General features: G+C 37.2%; 1 protein-coding gene across 8 annotated transcripts in view; it reads left to right on the forward strand.

Annotated features, from left to right (window-relative positions):
• add1 (adducin 1 (alpha)) overlaps positions 1-16,552 on the forward strand; it is a 106,252-nt gene that overhangs the window by 56,320 nt on the left and 33,380 nt on the right. For 6 of the 8 annotated variants that reach the window (XM_056447118.1, XM_056447119.1, XM_056447124.1 and 3 more), the window contains exons 8-10: positions 1,149-1,247; positions 4,315-4,488; positions 6,038-6,385. In XM_056447118.1, coding sequence (XP_056303093.1) covers positions 1,149-1,247; positions 4,315-4,488; positions 6,038-6,385 — 621 coding nt within the window. The remainder of the gene's footprint in view (positions 1-1,148; positions 1,248-4,314; positions 4,489-6,037; positions 6,386-16,552) is intronic. The other 2 variants (XM_056447120.1, XM_056447122.1) reach the window with 1 other exon arrangement.

Here is a 16,552-nt window from a genome sequence, read left to right on the forward strand (position 1 = left end):
TAAGCTACTACCGGCACGCTCTGCGTTGTTTGCGTGTTGCAGGCTACGTAATTTACGTAGGAATTGGTAGGAATGCATATAATAAATACTTTAGAGTAATATACTATATATATATCTTTATATTTCTTTATATTTATATTAAATTATGTTAATTAACATTATATGAATAACATATTAATTTATTATCTATGGGAGGAACTATGGGCTGGGCCACTCGGAGGTTGATTCTGGGCCGCATGACTGTATTATACATTCAGATTATCGTCAAATAATTATGTCTAATGATTTTTGGTGCATTTACTCTACTGAGTTAAATGTCTCTGGGGCGGCGCAGTATGTAGTGATGTTGCCTCACAGTAAGAAGGTCGCTGGTTCGAGCCTCGGCTCAGTTGGTGTTTCTGTGTGGAGTTTGCATGTTCTCCCTGTGTTCGCGTGGGTTTCCTCCCGGTGCTCCGGTTTTCCCCACAGTCCAAAGACATGCGGTACAGGTGAATTGGGTAGGCTAAATTGTCCGCAGTGTATGAGTGTATGTGTGAATGAGTGTGTGTGGATGTTGGAAGGGCATCCGCTGTGTAAAAAACATGCTGGATATGTTGGTGGTTCATTCCACTGTGGCGACCCCGGATTAATAAAGGGACTAAACCAAAAAGAAAATGAATGAATGAATGTCTGTCTCTGTGTTCTGGTCAATTCTGTTACATTGGTTATGAAAAGACAGAGCAATCTGTAAAGTGATGATTGTTAAAGCATGTGATGTCACTTCCTTTGGCAGGAAACTCTGTAAGGCATTGAGACATGTTATTCTTTTGTCATTATTTGTGCAAAATGTTTAGGATTCACCGGTAGTAGATTAACTATATGTCAACTTTTTAATATAATTTAATATAATATAATGAAATTTATACAATTGTGTGTTAGATGGCGTCACATTTGAAGTTAGCATCTGGAGCTAAAGCACAAACTGATGCAAAATGTCAACTCTGTAGAGAAAATGAAAGGAAAATGCTTTAAAATGTACATGCAGTTCTGGAATTGGTCAAATAGAAGCACTGATTCAAGGGCTTTGCTTTCTGTGTGAAGTCCTGTCTTCGGGTTTGTGTTTTTTTGTTGTGTAAAAGTAAATTGAAATCTTTTGTTTGTGTGTTTAGGTGTTGATTTTGAGGAATCATGGTCTGGTGTCTGTTGGTGAAACTGTGGAGGAGGCTTTTTACTACATTCACAACCTGGTCACAGCCTGCGAGATTCAGGTAATGTGAAACGAATTTAACAAATCACTTTTATTGTCACATCATCAGCAGCACGTGTGCTATGATGAGTGAAAAGCTTAGGTGCTGGCTCCAGACAGTGCAGAATACAGACAGTGCAAATACAACGACAGTGCAGAATACAGACAGTGCAAAATACTACAACATACAACAACATACTCAAAACAGGACAATGTAAAATTGGCCGTTTAGCCATATAAAGCAATTTGGGCATCTAAAGCCTTAAATAAAAATAAAATCTTTAGATGATCTAAAAACAAAGGCATTTGTGCTTTTGAGTATGAAATGTGGTGCTAGGTATGGGACGATAACCGTTTAAGTATACCACGATTTGGATAAATCAAGGTTTTAAAACCTCAGTTCCTAAGGTATGTGTAGGATTTTTTATTTACTTTTTCAGGAAAACAGTATCTCCAGGAGAAAATGAAGCAAGCAGGAGTCAATGATTCATTTGAGTTATTTTGCCTGATACTTTGTTTACTAGGGATGTAACGATTTATCGTGGTGCGATTTATTGCGATGCAAAAATGTCACAATATGCATCGTGGCGTTATGACGATTTTATTACGATATGACGTCCGTTTTCTCTTATTAGTGAGCTGCTGTCACATGTGAGATCAGACTGCTTGATCTAGCAGCAGTAACGTTGCCAGGTCAAGATGAGTGGAGTTGAAATACAGGATGGCCTATCCTCTCAAAGTCAGACGTCTGGCAACATTTCGGTTTTACAGACAGCGACATGCATACCTCCTAATGGTGTTAAAAGAGTCACATACTGTGTTTACAAGGAACAATTCACCCAAAAATGTCATTTCTGTCTTGTAATTATGTATTCACGGCCGCAAAATAACACATGACGTGCGCTCACTGCGCTGCTGACCGTGAGCTGTTACTTAATGATAGGCGCGCGCGCGTCTGCTTTAGTGAACAGAACCTCCATAGGCTGTGAATAACAGGTAATAAAGTTGTAAATAACATTCAGTTTGTAGCACGGAGTGATCGTTAGGGAGCTGCACGCGAAGTATGAACAGCACTTAGCAGTGAAAATGAAACCGAAAGCGTGCACGTCATTTAATGATCATATCGCATTTTAGAGTTATGATTACGACAAATGTCTGATTTTACTAGTGAATTAATGGACTAATAATATTGTTAATGACAGATTGCAAGCATGTCTCAAACAGAATAATACTTCAGAATTATGAATAGTTGTATATTGATGTCATCACTTTACTGTGCATTAATGACCAGGACAAATTTAAAGTCTGTTCAAGTCCATTATTCAAAGTCTATTCAAAATTTAGCATTTTAACCAACAGTAGACCTACACACAATATTATTGTTGTTTTACCATAAGTCTGAGAAATAACATTAATAATAGCCTACTCATATTCACCTTTATTTTACATCTACTGAATCGTGAGAAAATTTACTTGAATAGAATGCAATGTTTTTTATTTTTGCACCTTTACTTACATTTTCCTTAATTTTGTTCTTAAAGAACGACAAAAAGAAACAAAAGAAATACATTGAAAATTGTTTACTTGGTAATTTTTTAAATAAATCTTTTATTTGCATTTCAGTTTTAATTTTTGTTTTAAATATCGTGATACATATCGAATCGTGAACACTATATCGTGATACACATTGTATCGTGAGCTGAGTGTATCGTTACAGCCCTATTGTTTACTACTCCAAAATATTCAAAATGTTTCTTAAAATAAAATCTATTGTGTTCAAAGGGGAAAAAGTAGTTTTTTTTAACCAAGACATTTAAAAAATAATATTTTAGAGCAGTGAGCACAATACCGTCAAACTGTGATATTTTTATCCAAGGTTATCATACATCAGAATCTTATACTGGCCAATGTTTATGTGCTGCTTCATGTTTTTATGGCCCAATTAGTACACTAAAAATATCCACTAATTAACAGATTCTGTATTTCATGATTTACTTTTCTGTTTATTTACAGTTGTGAATTGTGTTATGGGATGTTGTCCTCTGCTCTGTCCACTTTTACTGATGAAAATATCAACTGTGCATTTAATCAAAGTGACTATTACTAAATATTTAGTGGTTTGAAACAACATATTGTATAAGAAATAAATATTATTTAGTATTTATTAATATTAAAAAGGAGAAATAAGTCTGTAAAATAACTGTAATAAGGGCTAGGAATTTATTACCAGGTTTCTGTATCGTAATTTACAACACAAACCCAGACAGTATATCACATCGAACTATTATCTATTAATGTTAATAGATATTAATTATCCAACTGTTTATGAAATTTCAATAAAAGTAAAACTTTTCAACATCAAAAGTTGTTGGAGGAGAGATCAAGGTTCAATTAAAAGGCATAATAGATCTAAAATGCCTAAATGATCTTCTCCTTGATTAAAAAAGATGGAAACTTTAAGAGGCATGTAGTAGAATACAGTTGAGGGCAAAATGATTTGTCCTCCTGTGAAGGTTTTCAAATATTTCCCAAATGATGTTGAACAGATTCAGTGTTTTTTTTTCAGGATTTCCTATATATTTTTTATTCTGGAGAAAGTCTTATTTGTTTAAGTTCAGCTAGTATAAAAACAGCTTTTATTTTTTTAAAGCCATTTTAAGGTCAATATTATTAGCCCCCTTAAGCAATATTTGTTTTGGATTGTCTCCAGAACAACCCACTGTTATACAATAACTTGCCTAATTACCCTAACTTTACCCTAATTAACCTAGTTAAGCCTTTAAATGGCACTTTAAGCTGTATAGAAGTGTCATGAAGAATATCTAGTCTAATATTATTTACTGTCATCATGACAAAGATAAAATAAATCAGTTATTAGAAATGATTTAGTAAAACTATTATGATTAGAAATGTGTTGAAGAAAGTCTTCTCTCCGTTAAACAGAAATTGGGAGGAAAGTATACTTAATTCAGGAGGGCTGATAATTCTGACTTCAACTGTATATGCAACAGATTTTGATCATCTTGAAGCTTTCGTTGGTGCAGTAGGTTAATTCTAATGTCTGTTTTTTTTCTGGTCTGAAATTCCAGGTTCGTACTCTTGCCAGTGCTGGTGGTCCTGATAACCTAGTTATGTTGGACCCAAGCAAGTATAAATCCCGTCCACGCCACCTAGAGCCAGCAGGAGACGGGTCGAGCTTGCACCCGAAGTGGCAGATCGGGGAGCAGGAGTTTGAAGCTCTGATGAGGATGCTAGATAATCTGGTATGCCAGTGAGCAAACACTGCTGAGGCTTTCTGTGAAGCCTGTGCTTATAATGTATTATGTGTTGATTTTATTTTATTTTTTTGGTTAATTATGATGAATGCATAAACAATCTATACCATATGGACCCTTTACAAAAGATGTGCGTTTAACACTCATCAGCATCTTAAATCCTTAAATTTTTTATATATATATATATATATATATATATATATATATATATATATATATATATATAAAACTTATGAACATTTATATGTATTTATGTATGTATTATACCAGCTTTACATCAAATTGCAAAAATTGAATGAGCGCTTGAGTGAGGTGTTTGTACTGCAGCGTCTATTGGAACAGGACCGTGAAGCTGCCGTCACACTAGAGTTTGAGCTTGTGAAATTCTATCGTACGTCGCTACGAAAAGGGGCGGGATTAAACAAGATGATTAGACATTAAAGAGCCCATATTATACATGAAATAGGGTCATATTTAGGTTGTAAGGGTCTCCGACAACAGTCTAATATGCATGCAAGGTCAAAAAACACTTATAATCTGTCTTATAATCTGCATTTATTTTTACCTAATTATCCCAGCGACTCCCGTATGAATCGTTCAGCGATTCATTTGTTCCCAAACCCCTCCACAGCGCGAAGCTAATCTGCGCTGATTGGACCGATGACAGCCTGCTGTGATTGGTCGACACGGACAAGGCTTCAGGGCGAGGCAGAGTGAAATGCCCAGCTGCTAATCAGTAATATAAAAGTAGTCACAGTGCACACACGCTTTATAGTGGATTTTGGCTGCCAGTGGGTGAATGTAAACACAGACGATGGACTAGAAAATACTGACGACTAACTATTTTATTGAGCAAAAAGTCCAAGAACTGGCGAGGAGATCTCCTATCCCGTCACAGTCTACCTGTTCTTTTCACACACACACACGCACACACACACACACACACACACACACACACACACACAGGGCAGGCGCATCCATAGAGGAGACCTTGGGCGGCAGAATAGAGAGGGCGCGGCGGCGTCGACGACACCTCCATCACCACCCGCGTCCTCAGTTATATCCGCTAGTACCCCCCCCCTCCCGGTCTTCAATTTCAACCGCGACACCCCCCCTGTCCTCACTTTACTAATGGGTCCCTTTCGTTTTCACTATTGGGTTTCACCAAGCTTGAACTTTGCACTGCAGCGACCTGCGAAACTTAACGCATGACCGCGCGTTTCCGGTCTGATGCATTGGAAGTCTATGGGGAGAAAAGTCAAGTGTGACCGCAGCTTAAATCGGACATAATTCTCTTCTATCTGCTGTTATGAGTCTCACACTATTGTTTTCAGCAAATAGGATTGTAGAATAGTTTGTTGTACTCTCGCATTCACTGCGCTCTGAGTTTACCAACTATGGTGACTTCTGCTGCTGAGAAACACGCAAATGTGAAAAGGCTCCATTACACAAATGTTTTATTTATTTATTAATTAATTAATTAATTTATTTATTTATTTATTATTATTTTTTTGACTCAAGCTGTCTGTCTTTGCAGGGCTACAGGACTGGTTATCCGTACCGTTGCCCGGCGCTGCGTGATAAAACTAAAAAGTACAGTGATGTTGAGATTCCCCCGTCAGCCACGGGATACTCGTACGCAGAGGACAGTGACTCGGGTGCTCGCTCCCCGTTAAAGCACAGTTTTCAGCGGCAGCAGCGGGACAAGACCCGCTGGCTGGCTGCGGGACGGCCCGACGAATCGGCTGAGGATGGTCAGGATGGCAGCGGTAGCCCCAAGGCGAAGACTAAGGTGTGGACGAACATAACACACGATCACGTCAAACCCTTGCTGCAGTCTCTCTCGTCCGGTGTCTGCGTGCCAAGCTGTATTACCAACTGCTTGGTCTGTGCCAACCTTATTGTTCATAGTTTAGAAACGTACTGCTACAGAGCTAGAACGGGCAGCTGGTTAGCACCCCGACGCCTGGGCTAAAAAACCCGTATTCATGTGGTTTTGGGATTTTTGAAATGTTTGACCGCAAAATCAAATCAAATTTAAGAATCGTTTCCTTTTGTAAATACATCTATTTACAGTGGTGGAAATAAGTGTTGAACACATCACCGTTTTTCTCAGAAAACATATTTCTAAAGGTGCTGTTCACTTGACATTGTCACCGAATGTTAGTAACAACCAAAGAAATCTATAAATGCAAAGAAAACAATTGTTATTAGTTTACAAATGAAGTTATGTGTAATAAACTAAAATGATGCATGGAAAAAATTGAACAAATGAAGAAAGTGTAGTTCAGCAGTGAAAGCCCAGACAGCAGCTGAAATCTCTCAGTAGTTCTTCAGCAACCCTCTGCCCTTCCTCAGTGTAAATGAATATCAGCTGCTTCAGGCATCTACATTAGCAGGAGGATGAAGATGAAATCAGGGTGGACGTTTCAGCAAGACAATGATCCAAAACACAGCCAAAAAGACTCTCAGATGCTTTCAGAGAAAAAAAATCAAGCTGTAGAATGGCCCAGCCAATCACCTGATCCGAATCCAATAGAGAATACAAAATAAAGCTTAGATTAGACCCGCAGAAGCATCAAGATTTTTACACTGTTGAAGCCTGTGAGAAACTCACACCTGAGCAAGGCATGAGACTTCATTCTCCATATGAGAGGCGTCTTTAAGCTGCCATCACCAATAAAAGACTTTTATTTAAAGTATTAAATACATTTTAAGTAGTTCAGTACTTTCTCAAACTGGTTCAATTCCATGTCAACAGCTCCTTTAGAAATATTATTCCTGGGAAAAAACATGACAATGTGTTCAATACTTATTTCCCCCCACTATATCTCTCCACCATTTCTTTCTTTAAGGCAAGACACTACAGGTAAACTGGGTTAGTTTGCAAATTCTACATTAATTATACATTGTATAGCGCTCGGCATATGAGTTCACCCCTCACAAATCTCTTGTTAAATGAATATTTTCTACAGGATGCTTCACAATCTTATGTTTGCGTATATACATTTGATTAGCCAGTACTGAAGCCAAAACTGGAGCTAATCTAACTAAATAACTTATGAAAATGGTATAAAATTAGTAGGTTAAAGAGCCCCTGTTTTGCATATTTTGGTTTTGAGGATCTCCAACAACAGGCTGATATGCGTGCAAGGTCAACAAACACTTTCATTGTCTTATAATATGCATTTATTGTTACCTAATTATCCCAACGACTCCCATATGATTCGTTCAGCAAATTCATTTGTTCCCAAAGCCCTCCTTAGTGCAAAGCTGTTGTGATTGGTCGACTATGTTCAGCAGTCACCACAACGGCTATGAAGTAGCAGCCAGAGAGTATGTGAGAGCCCAATGCAGGAATGTATTCAAGCAATGCAGTTAAACACCAGCATATGCTCTACTCTTAACCCTAACCCCAAGTAATAACAACGACACACCTTCAGTATTAATCCACACAGTGGCAAAAGTTGAACTATTTTGAAAATTAACCACGCGTGTGAGGATCAGCTGATGGTGGCCATAGCAAAGACAAACGGCAGAGGATGTCCAGTTCAGAAACTCACTTAAATCAGTTAAGGAAGAAGCACGCGTTACGTTTTTAACGTGGTTTTGGACAATATGTGAATAGCCCATACAGATTTAACCTGAGAGATACAGTACAATCTATAGATACGTAATTACAAGCCGCACCGGGTGATTACAGCTTATAAGACACAATAAAACACATATTTTGCAAACTACACAAAACGAGGCAACAATTTTAACAAACACAGCACTATGTTAACTATACTGTGGTGTTGTTGTGAAAATGAATTTTAACCCTTTATTCCCCGCAGCCGAATCTCCATCTGTCAGTGATCGTCATCTTCATGTCATGATCAGTCCTATGATCCCCCGTGCCTCCGCTAATGTCTGAAGTTAAAAGCGTTCACAACTCAGACTACATATTTGGTGATGTACCGTATCGACGTCGATACGATCAAACAAAAGATCTGAACCCAACTCGATTCATCTATTAGTTTCTGAGTCGACTATTTCGCTAAAGAATCAATCGTTGTAAACAAGGTGCACTTAGATTTAAACCTCAGCTGGATGTTTTTATTCACTTAGAGCTGTTACACACTGCATGGAGCTCATTTTCAAAACCCATAATAGGGGCTCTTTAAGCAAATTCGATGAACACGATCGTGCGTGTTGATGAATCAGAAGAGACTCGCTCACAGGATCTGCTGTACTGCATGCATTGTCACACATCGCAGACGGTGTCTTTATCCTTCAAAGTTGTTTAAATGTTTGGAGATGGTGCGACACAACGCGTACCTACAGTTGAAGTCAGAATTATTAGCCCTCTTCAAATTAAAAAAATATATATATGTTTACCTAAATGATGTTTAACAGAGCAAGGAAATTTTCACAGTATGTCTGATAATATTTTTTCTTCTGGAGAAAGTCTTATTTGTTTTATTTCAGCTAGAATAAAAGCAGTTTTTAATTTTTTAAACGCCATTTTGAGGTCAAAATTATTAGCCCTCAATTATTAACCCTTTAAGCTGTACTTATTTTCGATAGTCTACTGAACAAACCATCATTATACAATAACTTGCCTGATTACCCTAACCTGCCTAGTTAACCTAGTTAAGCCTTTAAATGTCACTGTAAGCTGTATAGAAGTGTCTTGAAGAATATCTAGTCTAATATTATTTACTGTCATCATGGCAAAGATAAAATCAATCAGTTATTAGAGATGAGTTATTAAAACTATTATGATTAGAAATGTGCTGAAGAAAATCTGCTCTGCGTTAAACAGAAATTGGGGAAAAAATGAACAGGCGGGCTAATAATTCAGGGGGCTAATAATTCTGACTTCAAATGTATGTGTACCTTTGATGCACCCCTTGATGCTTATGTGCTTGTCGCAGAGCACTGAAATTTATATGCGGATTCGGTTCAGTGCATACACATTCGGTTCGGTACACAACCCTAATAATGACAGAATTTTCACTTTTGGGTGAATTATCCCTTTAAAGGTGTATGTTAATTATTTAATGCAAAGTTTCAGACCGAAGAAAATAAAACAAAGTCCTAAAATTGCTAAATTGACAAGTACATAAAAAAACATATACATATATCTATTTTTTATTTATTATATTTTTATCTGCAGTGTCTTGCTTTAAGGTTCACATTTAGTTTAATTAATTGTTCCAAGCCAGAGTTTGATTGCACTTGCTTAACTTCTTTACTAACCTGTTTCCCACAACCGTCTGATCTGAGAAAGCATCTGTCTCCATAGCTTCCTCTGATTCCTCTTTGTAAGTCTGTGTGTTTTCACAGTGAAAAGCTCTTTTTTTTTCTTCTCTTTCGATTGGTCTGCGGGATGTCAGGGTTCTCTCCGGCTGCTCACTGCATGCTGTGTTGCATGACTGAACAGATGCATTGTGGGGGACCAGGGGTGTGTGGCATGTGTGCAAAGTGGGTGTGGCTAATCCTTTCTGCTGCTACTGGTTTTACCTCCCGTTTCCGTTGTTGTTTCTTTCGTTTATTGCTTTATTTTGCACCGTAATGGAGTCGTTACTTCTTGTGAATGGTTTGTTCATAGCGTTTAGCCTCAGAGAAGCTTTGAAGACAGCCGTTTGTGTGGCTAATGTGCTTTATATGCACTTAGATGCTGCCTTTAAGACAACGGAAACACTTTAGAGGACTTATAGTATTATAGCGTGAGCTTTTTAAATCCCATTTCGTTTAAGGAGAAAGTGCTCTTAGGGTAAAAGCTTCTCTGAAGTGAGAAGAATTTGAAAGCATAACGTAAAAATAAGCATTTTTTTGAAAAAAAAAAAAACATAACGGGAAATAGTATTATTATTTTGTGCAAAGGGAACATAAAACGTATATTAGGACTTTTCATTTTATATTACAACATTGTTTTTTACCCCAGTTATTCCCTTTTTTATTGCAGGCTACTAGATATTAGCTATAGAGTGAATTGATGGGTGAATCTTACTATAAAGGGTTCTATTTTATCATATTAACAGGAAATATTATTATCTTTTTTGCATAGGGAACATAAAACATATATTAGGACACTTCATTTTATATTACAACATTGTTTTTTGTTTTTTTAAGACAATTATTTCCCTTTTTTTTTATTGCAGGCTACTAAAAATTAGCTTCAGTGAATTGATGGGTGAATCTTACTAAAAATTGTTATATTTTACCCACAAAAACATATAACAGGAAATATTATTATTATTTTGTGCATAGGGAACAAAAAACATATATTAGGACTCTTCATTTTGTATGGCAACATTGTTTTTTTTAAATGACAGTTTAGCCCCATTTGTTTGCAGGCTACTAAAAATTAGCTTCAGTGAATTGATGGGTGAATCTTACTAAAAATGGTTATATTTTACCCACAAAAACGTATAACAGGAAATATTATTAATATTTTGTGCATAGGGAACATAAAACATATATTAGGACTCTTCGTTTTGTATTGCAACATTGGTTTTTACGCCAGTTATTCCCTTTTTTTATTGCAGGCTACTAGATATTAGCTATAGAGTGAATTGATGGGAAAATCTTACTATAAAGGGTTCTATTTTATCATATTAACAGGAAATATTATTATCTTTTTTGCATAGGGATCATAAAACATATATTAGGACTCTTCATTTTATATTACAACATTGTTTTTTTTTTTTAAGACAATTATTTCCCATTTTTTTTTATTGCAGGCTACTAAAAATTAGCTTCAGTGAATTGATGGGTGAATCTTACTAAAAATGGTTATATTTTACCCACAAAAACGTATAACAGGAAATATTATTAATATTTTGTGCATAGGGAACATAAAACATATATTAGGACTCTTCATTTTGTATTGCAACATTGTTTTTTACGCCAGTTATTCCCTTTATTGCAGGCTACTAGATATTAGCTATAGAGTGAATTGATGGGAAAATCTTACTATAAAGGGTTCTATTTTATCATATTAACAGGAAATATTATTATCTTTTTTTGCATAGGGATCATAAAACCTATATTAGGACTCTTCATTTTGTATGGCAACATTGTTTTTTTTAAATGACAGTTCAGCCCCCTTTGATTGCAGGCTACTAGAAATTAGGCTGCTTATTTTAAGCATTTGGATCAACACGGTACAAATAAGGGCTGCACAAAATATCAAAAAATTTTGTTAACACTATAATAGAACATGCAATATCAGTATCGCAAAGAGGTATTGCTTATAGAATTGAGAAAAAGAAATGTAACCTTTTTATTGGATAGGATAAAAGAGAGTTGAGACCAGGAATGTGTAGGGAGCAGAGACAGGTGAATAATAGGATTGTGACCTTGTGCCAGGACTTGAACTCGGGTCTGCATGAGCATCTCAAGGATTTGAACTGAAATTTAATATACTTTTTATATGCCAGGGATTTAAATGCATGCTTAGGTTATCAAAATTTAACCAATCAGATGGGGCCTTACTATCTTTATCCCCGCCTCCCCAGTTGGTGCTGTTCTGCAATTGGCTAAAAAGAAAACTTGAAAATGACAACAGCCAATCTGAGTCTGATTATCTGCTGAGGATTTGAGTTATTAGTATTTTGAATTCTAAATGTTTAAACCTTTACTTATTTTTAGGGGGCCTGAATTAGATTTAATTATATCAGAAAGATATCTATTACCTGTTTATTTTAGATAATTGGATAAATGATTTTAAAATATAGCTAATGAAAAAGCATTTCTCTTGTGAAAAGCAAGAATATATTTAGGAATCGCAAAAATATGATAACAATACTCAACAAAAAATATTGCATATTTTCCCAAGTATTCTGCAACCCAATTACCTGTTAAAAAATTAAAAAACTGTTGAAATCATAATAGTCTTATAAATTAGTGGATTTTATTTCTCTACTTGAGTTTTAATGGATTGTTAGATCATTAATGATTGATTTGGTTTCAGATTTTTGAAAAGGGAATTTACCATATTTGCTAATTTTGCTGTGTTTTAATATTCTAGACGTATTTCAAAGATCAGATATGTCTTATATTTCAGTTTTTTTCACTTTTCAGCTTGATGTAGAGGCTGCAAATTTAATAATACAATCAATTTTAGTCAGGATTAGATGTATATCAAGTTTATAAATTCATTGGTGGTGTTTGAAAGTGGAGTAATTTCATAAATTTGTGGATATTCTTTGTCTCTACTTGGGTTTTAATTGATTGTTAGATCATCAATGATTGATTTAGTTTCAGATGATGTACTATATTTTCTTATTTTGCTGCTTTTTAATATTCTAGATGTATTACAAAAAGGTAAATTTCATATGTTTGGTCAGATATGACGTATGTTTTTTCACTTTCACTTGGGTGTAGGGGTTGCAAATGAAGGCGCTTCCAATTTAATAATACAGTCAAATTAAGTCAGCATTAGCGTTAGACCAATGTGAAGTTTACAAAATCAAAATCCTCAGCGTTAGACTAATAGCAAATTTACAAAATCCTTAGCGTTGGTTGAAAACACAGCAGTTTCATAAATTAGTTTTTTTTTTATCTCTACTTTTGGTTTTAATTTGTTTGATTATTAATGATTGATTTAGTTTCAGATTCTCAGAATATTCTAGATGTATTACACATTACAAATATGTAAATATCTCATTTTTAAGATCAGACTTGTCTTATACTCAGTTTCTTCACTTTCATTTGGATGTAGGATCACTAATGAAGGTGCTTCCAATTTAATAATAGTCAAATTAAGTCAGGATTAGACGAATAGCAAATTTACTAAATCTTTGGCATTGGTTGAAAATGGAGTAGTTTCATAAATTAGTGGATTTGTTTTCTCTACCTGGGTTTTAATTGATTGTTAGATCATTGATGATTGATTTAGTTTCAATTTTTTTAAATGTACCATATTTTCTTATTTTGCTGCATTTTAAAAGTCTAGATTAATTACAAAAAATGCAAATATTTCACTTTTAAGGGCAGATATGACTTAAATTTCAGTCTTTTTTAACTTTCAGCTGGATATAGGGGTTTTGAATGAAGGTGCTTCCAATTTAATAATACAATGAAAATAAGTCAGCATTAGATGGATATCAATCTTACAAAATCAAAATCCTTGGCGCTGGTTGAAAATAAAATAGTTTTATAAATGTGTATTTTTTTTCTCTACTTGGGTTTAAATTGGATTATTAATGATTGATTTAGTATTTATTTTAGTATTTAATATTTCGTTTCTGAGGTCAGATAGGACTTATATTTTAGGAGCTTTTAATTTAATAATACAATCAAATTAAGTCAGCGTTAGCATTAGACGGGCATCAAGTTTATTTTATGGCAGGAAAAGTCTGCTGCTTGTATCCTTGGAGTCGTGGCTTGCCGTTTGATGACTCCACGTTCCCTTAAACCGCTTCAAAACATTTGTGTTGGCTTTTTAATTTCTCTTTTCTACTCTTAAGGTTACTTTCTCTCCTTTCTACACTGGGTTTACTTTCCTCCCAAACTCTTCCCAAGCATGAGTTGAATTTTAACTTTCAAAATCACCCCAAAAAACCAAACAAACACACAAAGCATTGGTTCATGAGTGGTTGTTAACTCTCCGAACGATTGTCTCTAGTTGGGGGAGAGCGTGTTGTGTTTTGAGGCTCTAAGCGTGATCAGTGAGTATTTCATTTTTACGTGTTCATCCCATGTGCGTTTCTCTCATATGGAAACCCCTTCCTCATGACTACCGCTCAAAGCATTGATCTCATTCTGATGAAAAGCAAGTAACTCATTGGCTACTCATGCTGTTCAGGCCAAACGCTAACTATGTTTTGCTTCAGAAGTATTAAGTAGTCGCTCTTCATCTTTATTTGAAACCTAAAAATCCATTAATTCCATATATCAGAGCTTTTATTGTTGATCTCTGAACGATTAACGCTGAAACTTCATGAATTGAAGTTGATCTTGTAGGGTTTAGGAAAAGTTGGGCGTAATTTTGTCCATCACAGAGTGTGTGGGTGAGAGAGATTGTGTGTGTGTGTGAGAGAGCAAGTATACAGTGGGTATGAAAAGTATTCAGACCTCCTTAAATGTTTCACTCTTTGTTATATTGCAGCCATTTGCTAAAATCATTTGTTAATTTTTTCCTCAATGTACACACAGCAGCACATTCTGACAGAAAAAAGCACAGAATTGTTGACATTTTTGCAGATTTTTGTGTCATATAGTCTTAAGTATTTTGCTCAGTATTTAACAGAAGCACCCTTCTGATCTAATACAGCCGGGAGTCTTTTTGAGAAAGATGCAGCAAGTTTTTCACACCTGGAATTGGGGATCCTCTGCCATTCCTCCTTGCAGATCCTCTCCAATTCTATCAGGTTGGATGATAAACGTTGGTGGGCAGACATTTTTAAGTCTCTCCAGAGATGCTCAATTGGGTTTAAGTCAGGGCTCTGGTTGGGCCATTCAAGAACAGTCACGGAGTTGTTGTGAAGCCACTCATTTGTTATTTTAGCTGTGTGCTTGGGGTCATTGCCTTGTTGGAAGGTAAACATTCTGCGCAGTCTGAGGTCCTGAGCACCCTGGAGGATTTGTCCAGGATATCCCTGTACTTGGCCGCAGTTTCGAGATACTAAAGCGCAAGTGTTTCGAAACGCTGCACCGAGGCATGATCCGAAACACCCAGGTCACTTGACTGAGGTGATTCTAAACACCCAGGTCATGTGACTGAGGTGACTCTAAACACCCAGGTCACGTGACTGAGGTGATTCTAAACACCCAGGTCACGTGACTGAGGTGATTCTAAACACCCAGGTCACGTGACTGAGGGGATTCTAAACACCCAGGTCACTTGACTGAGGGGATTCTAAACACCCAGGTCACTTGACTGAGGGGATTCTAAACACCCAGGTCACTTGACTGAGGTGATTCTAAACACCCAGGTCACGTGACTGAGGTGACTCTAAACACTCAGGTCACGTGACTGAGGTGACTCTAAACACCCAGGTCACTTGACTGAGGTGATTCTAAACACCCGGGTCACGTGACTGAGGTGACTCTAAACACCCAGGTCACGTGACTGAGGTGATTCGAAACACCCAGGTCACGTGACTGAGGTGATTCGAAACACCCAGGTCACGTGACTGAGGTGACTCTAAACACCCAGGTCACGTGACTGAGGTGACTCTAAACACCCAGGTCACGTGACTGAGGTGACTCTAATCACCCAGGTCACGTGACTGAGGTGACTCTAAACACCCAGGTCACGTGACTGAGGTGATTCTTAACACCCAGGTCACTTGACTGAGGTGATTCTAAACACTCAGATCACGTGACTGAGGTGATTCTAAACACCCAGGTCACGTGACTGAGGTGACTCGAAACACCCAGCTCACGTGACTGAGGTGACTCGAAACACCCAGCTCACGTGACTGAGGTGATTCGAAACACCCAGGTCACTTGACTGAGGTGATTCGAAACACCCAGCTCACGTGACCGAGGTGATTCTAAACACCCAGCTCACGTGACTGAGGTGACTCGAAACACCCAGCTCACGTGACTGAGGTGACTCGAAACACCCAGCTCACGTGACTGAGGTGATTCGAAACACCCAGGTCACTTGACTGAGGTGATTCGAAACACCCAGGTCACGTGACTGAGGTGACTCGAAACACCCAGCTCACGTGACCGAGGGGATTCGAAACACCCAGCTCACGTGACCGAGGTGATTCTAAACACCCAGGTCACGTGACCGAGGTGATTCTAAACACCCAGCTCACGTGACCGAGGTGATTCTAAACACCCAGGTCACGTGACCGAGGTGATTCTAAACACCCAGCTCACGTGACTGAGGTGATTCTAAACACCCAGCTCACGTGACTGAGGTGATTCTAAACACCCAGGTCACGTGACTGAGGTGACTCGAAACACCCAGCTCACGTGACTAAGGGGATTCAAAGCATCGGTCATTTCAGAAGCGCTTCGAGACCTGGCGAATCTGTGTTTGACTAACACGGTCTGACAAAAAACCTCATGTAGCCTAGTGGACTGTACGTGTGCAGAGAGT

Source organism: Danio aesculapii, chromosome 21 (assembly GCF_903798145.1).
Source record: "Danio aesculapii chromosome 21, fDanAes4.1, whole genome shotgun sequence".
NCBI classification, from domain to species: Eukaryota; Metazoa; Chordata; class Actinopteri; order Cypriniformes; family Danionidae; genus Danio; species Danio aesculapii.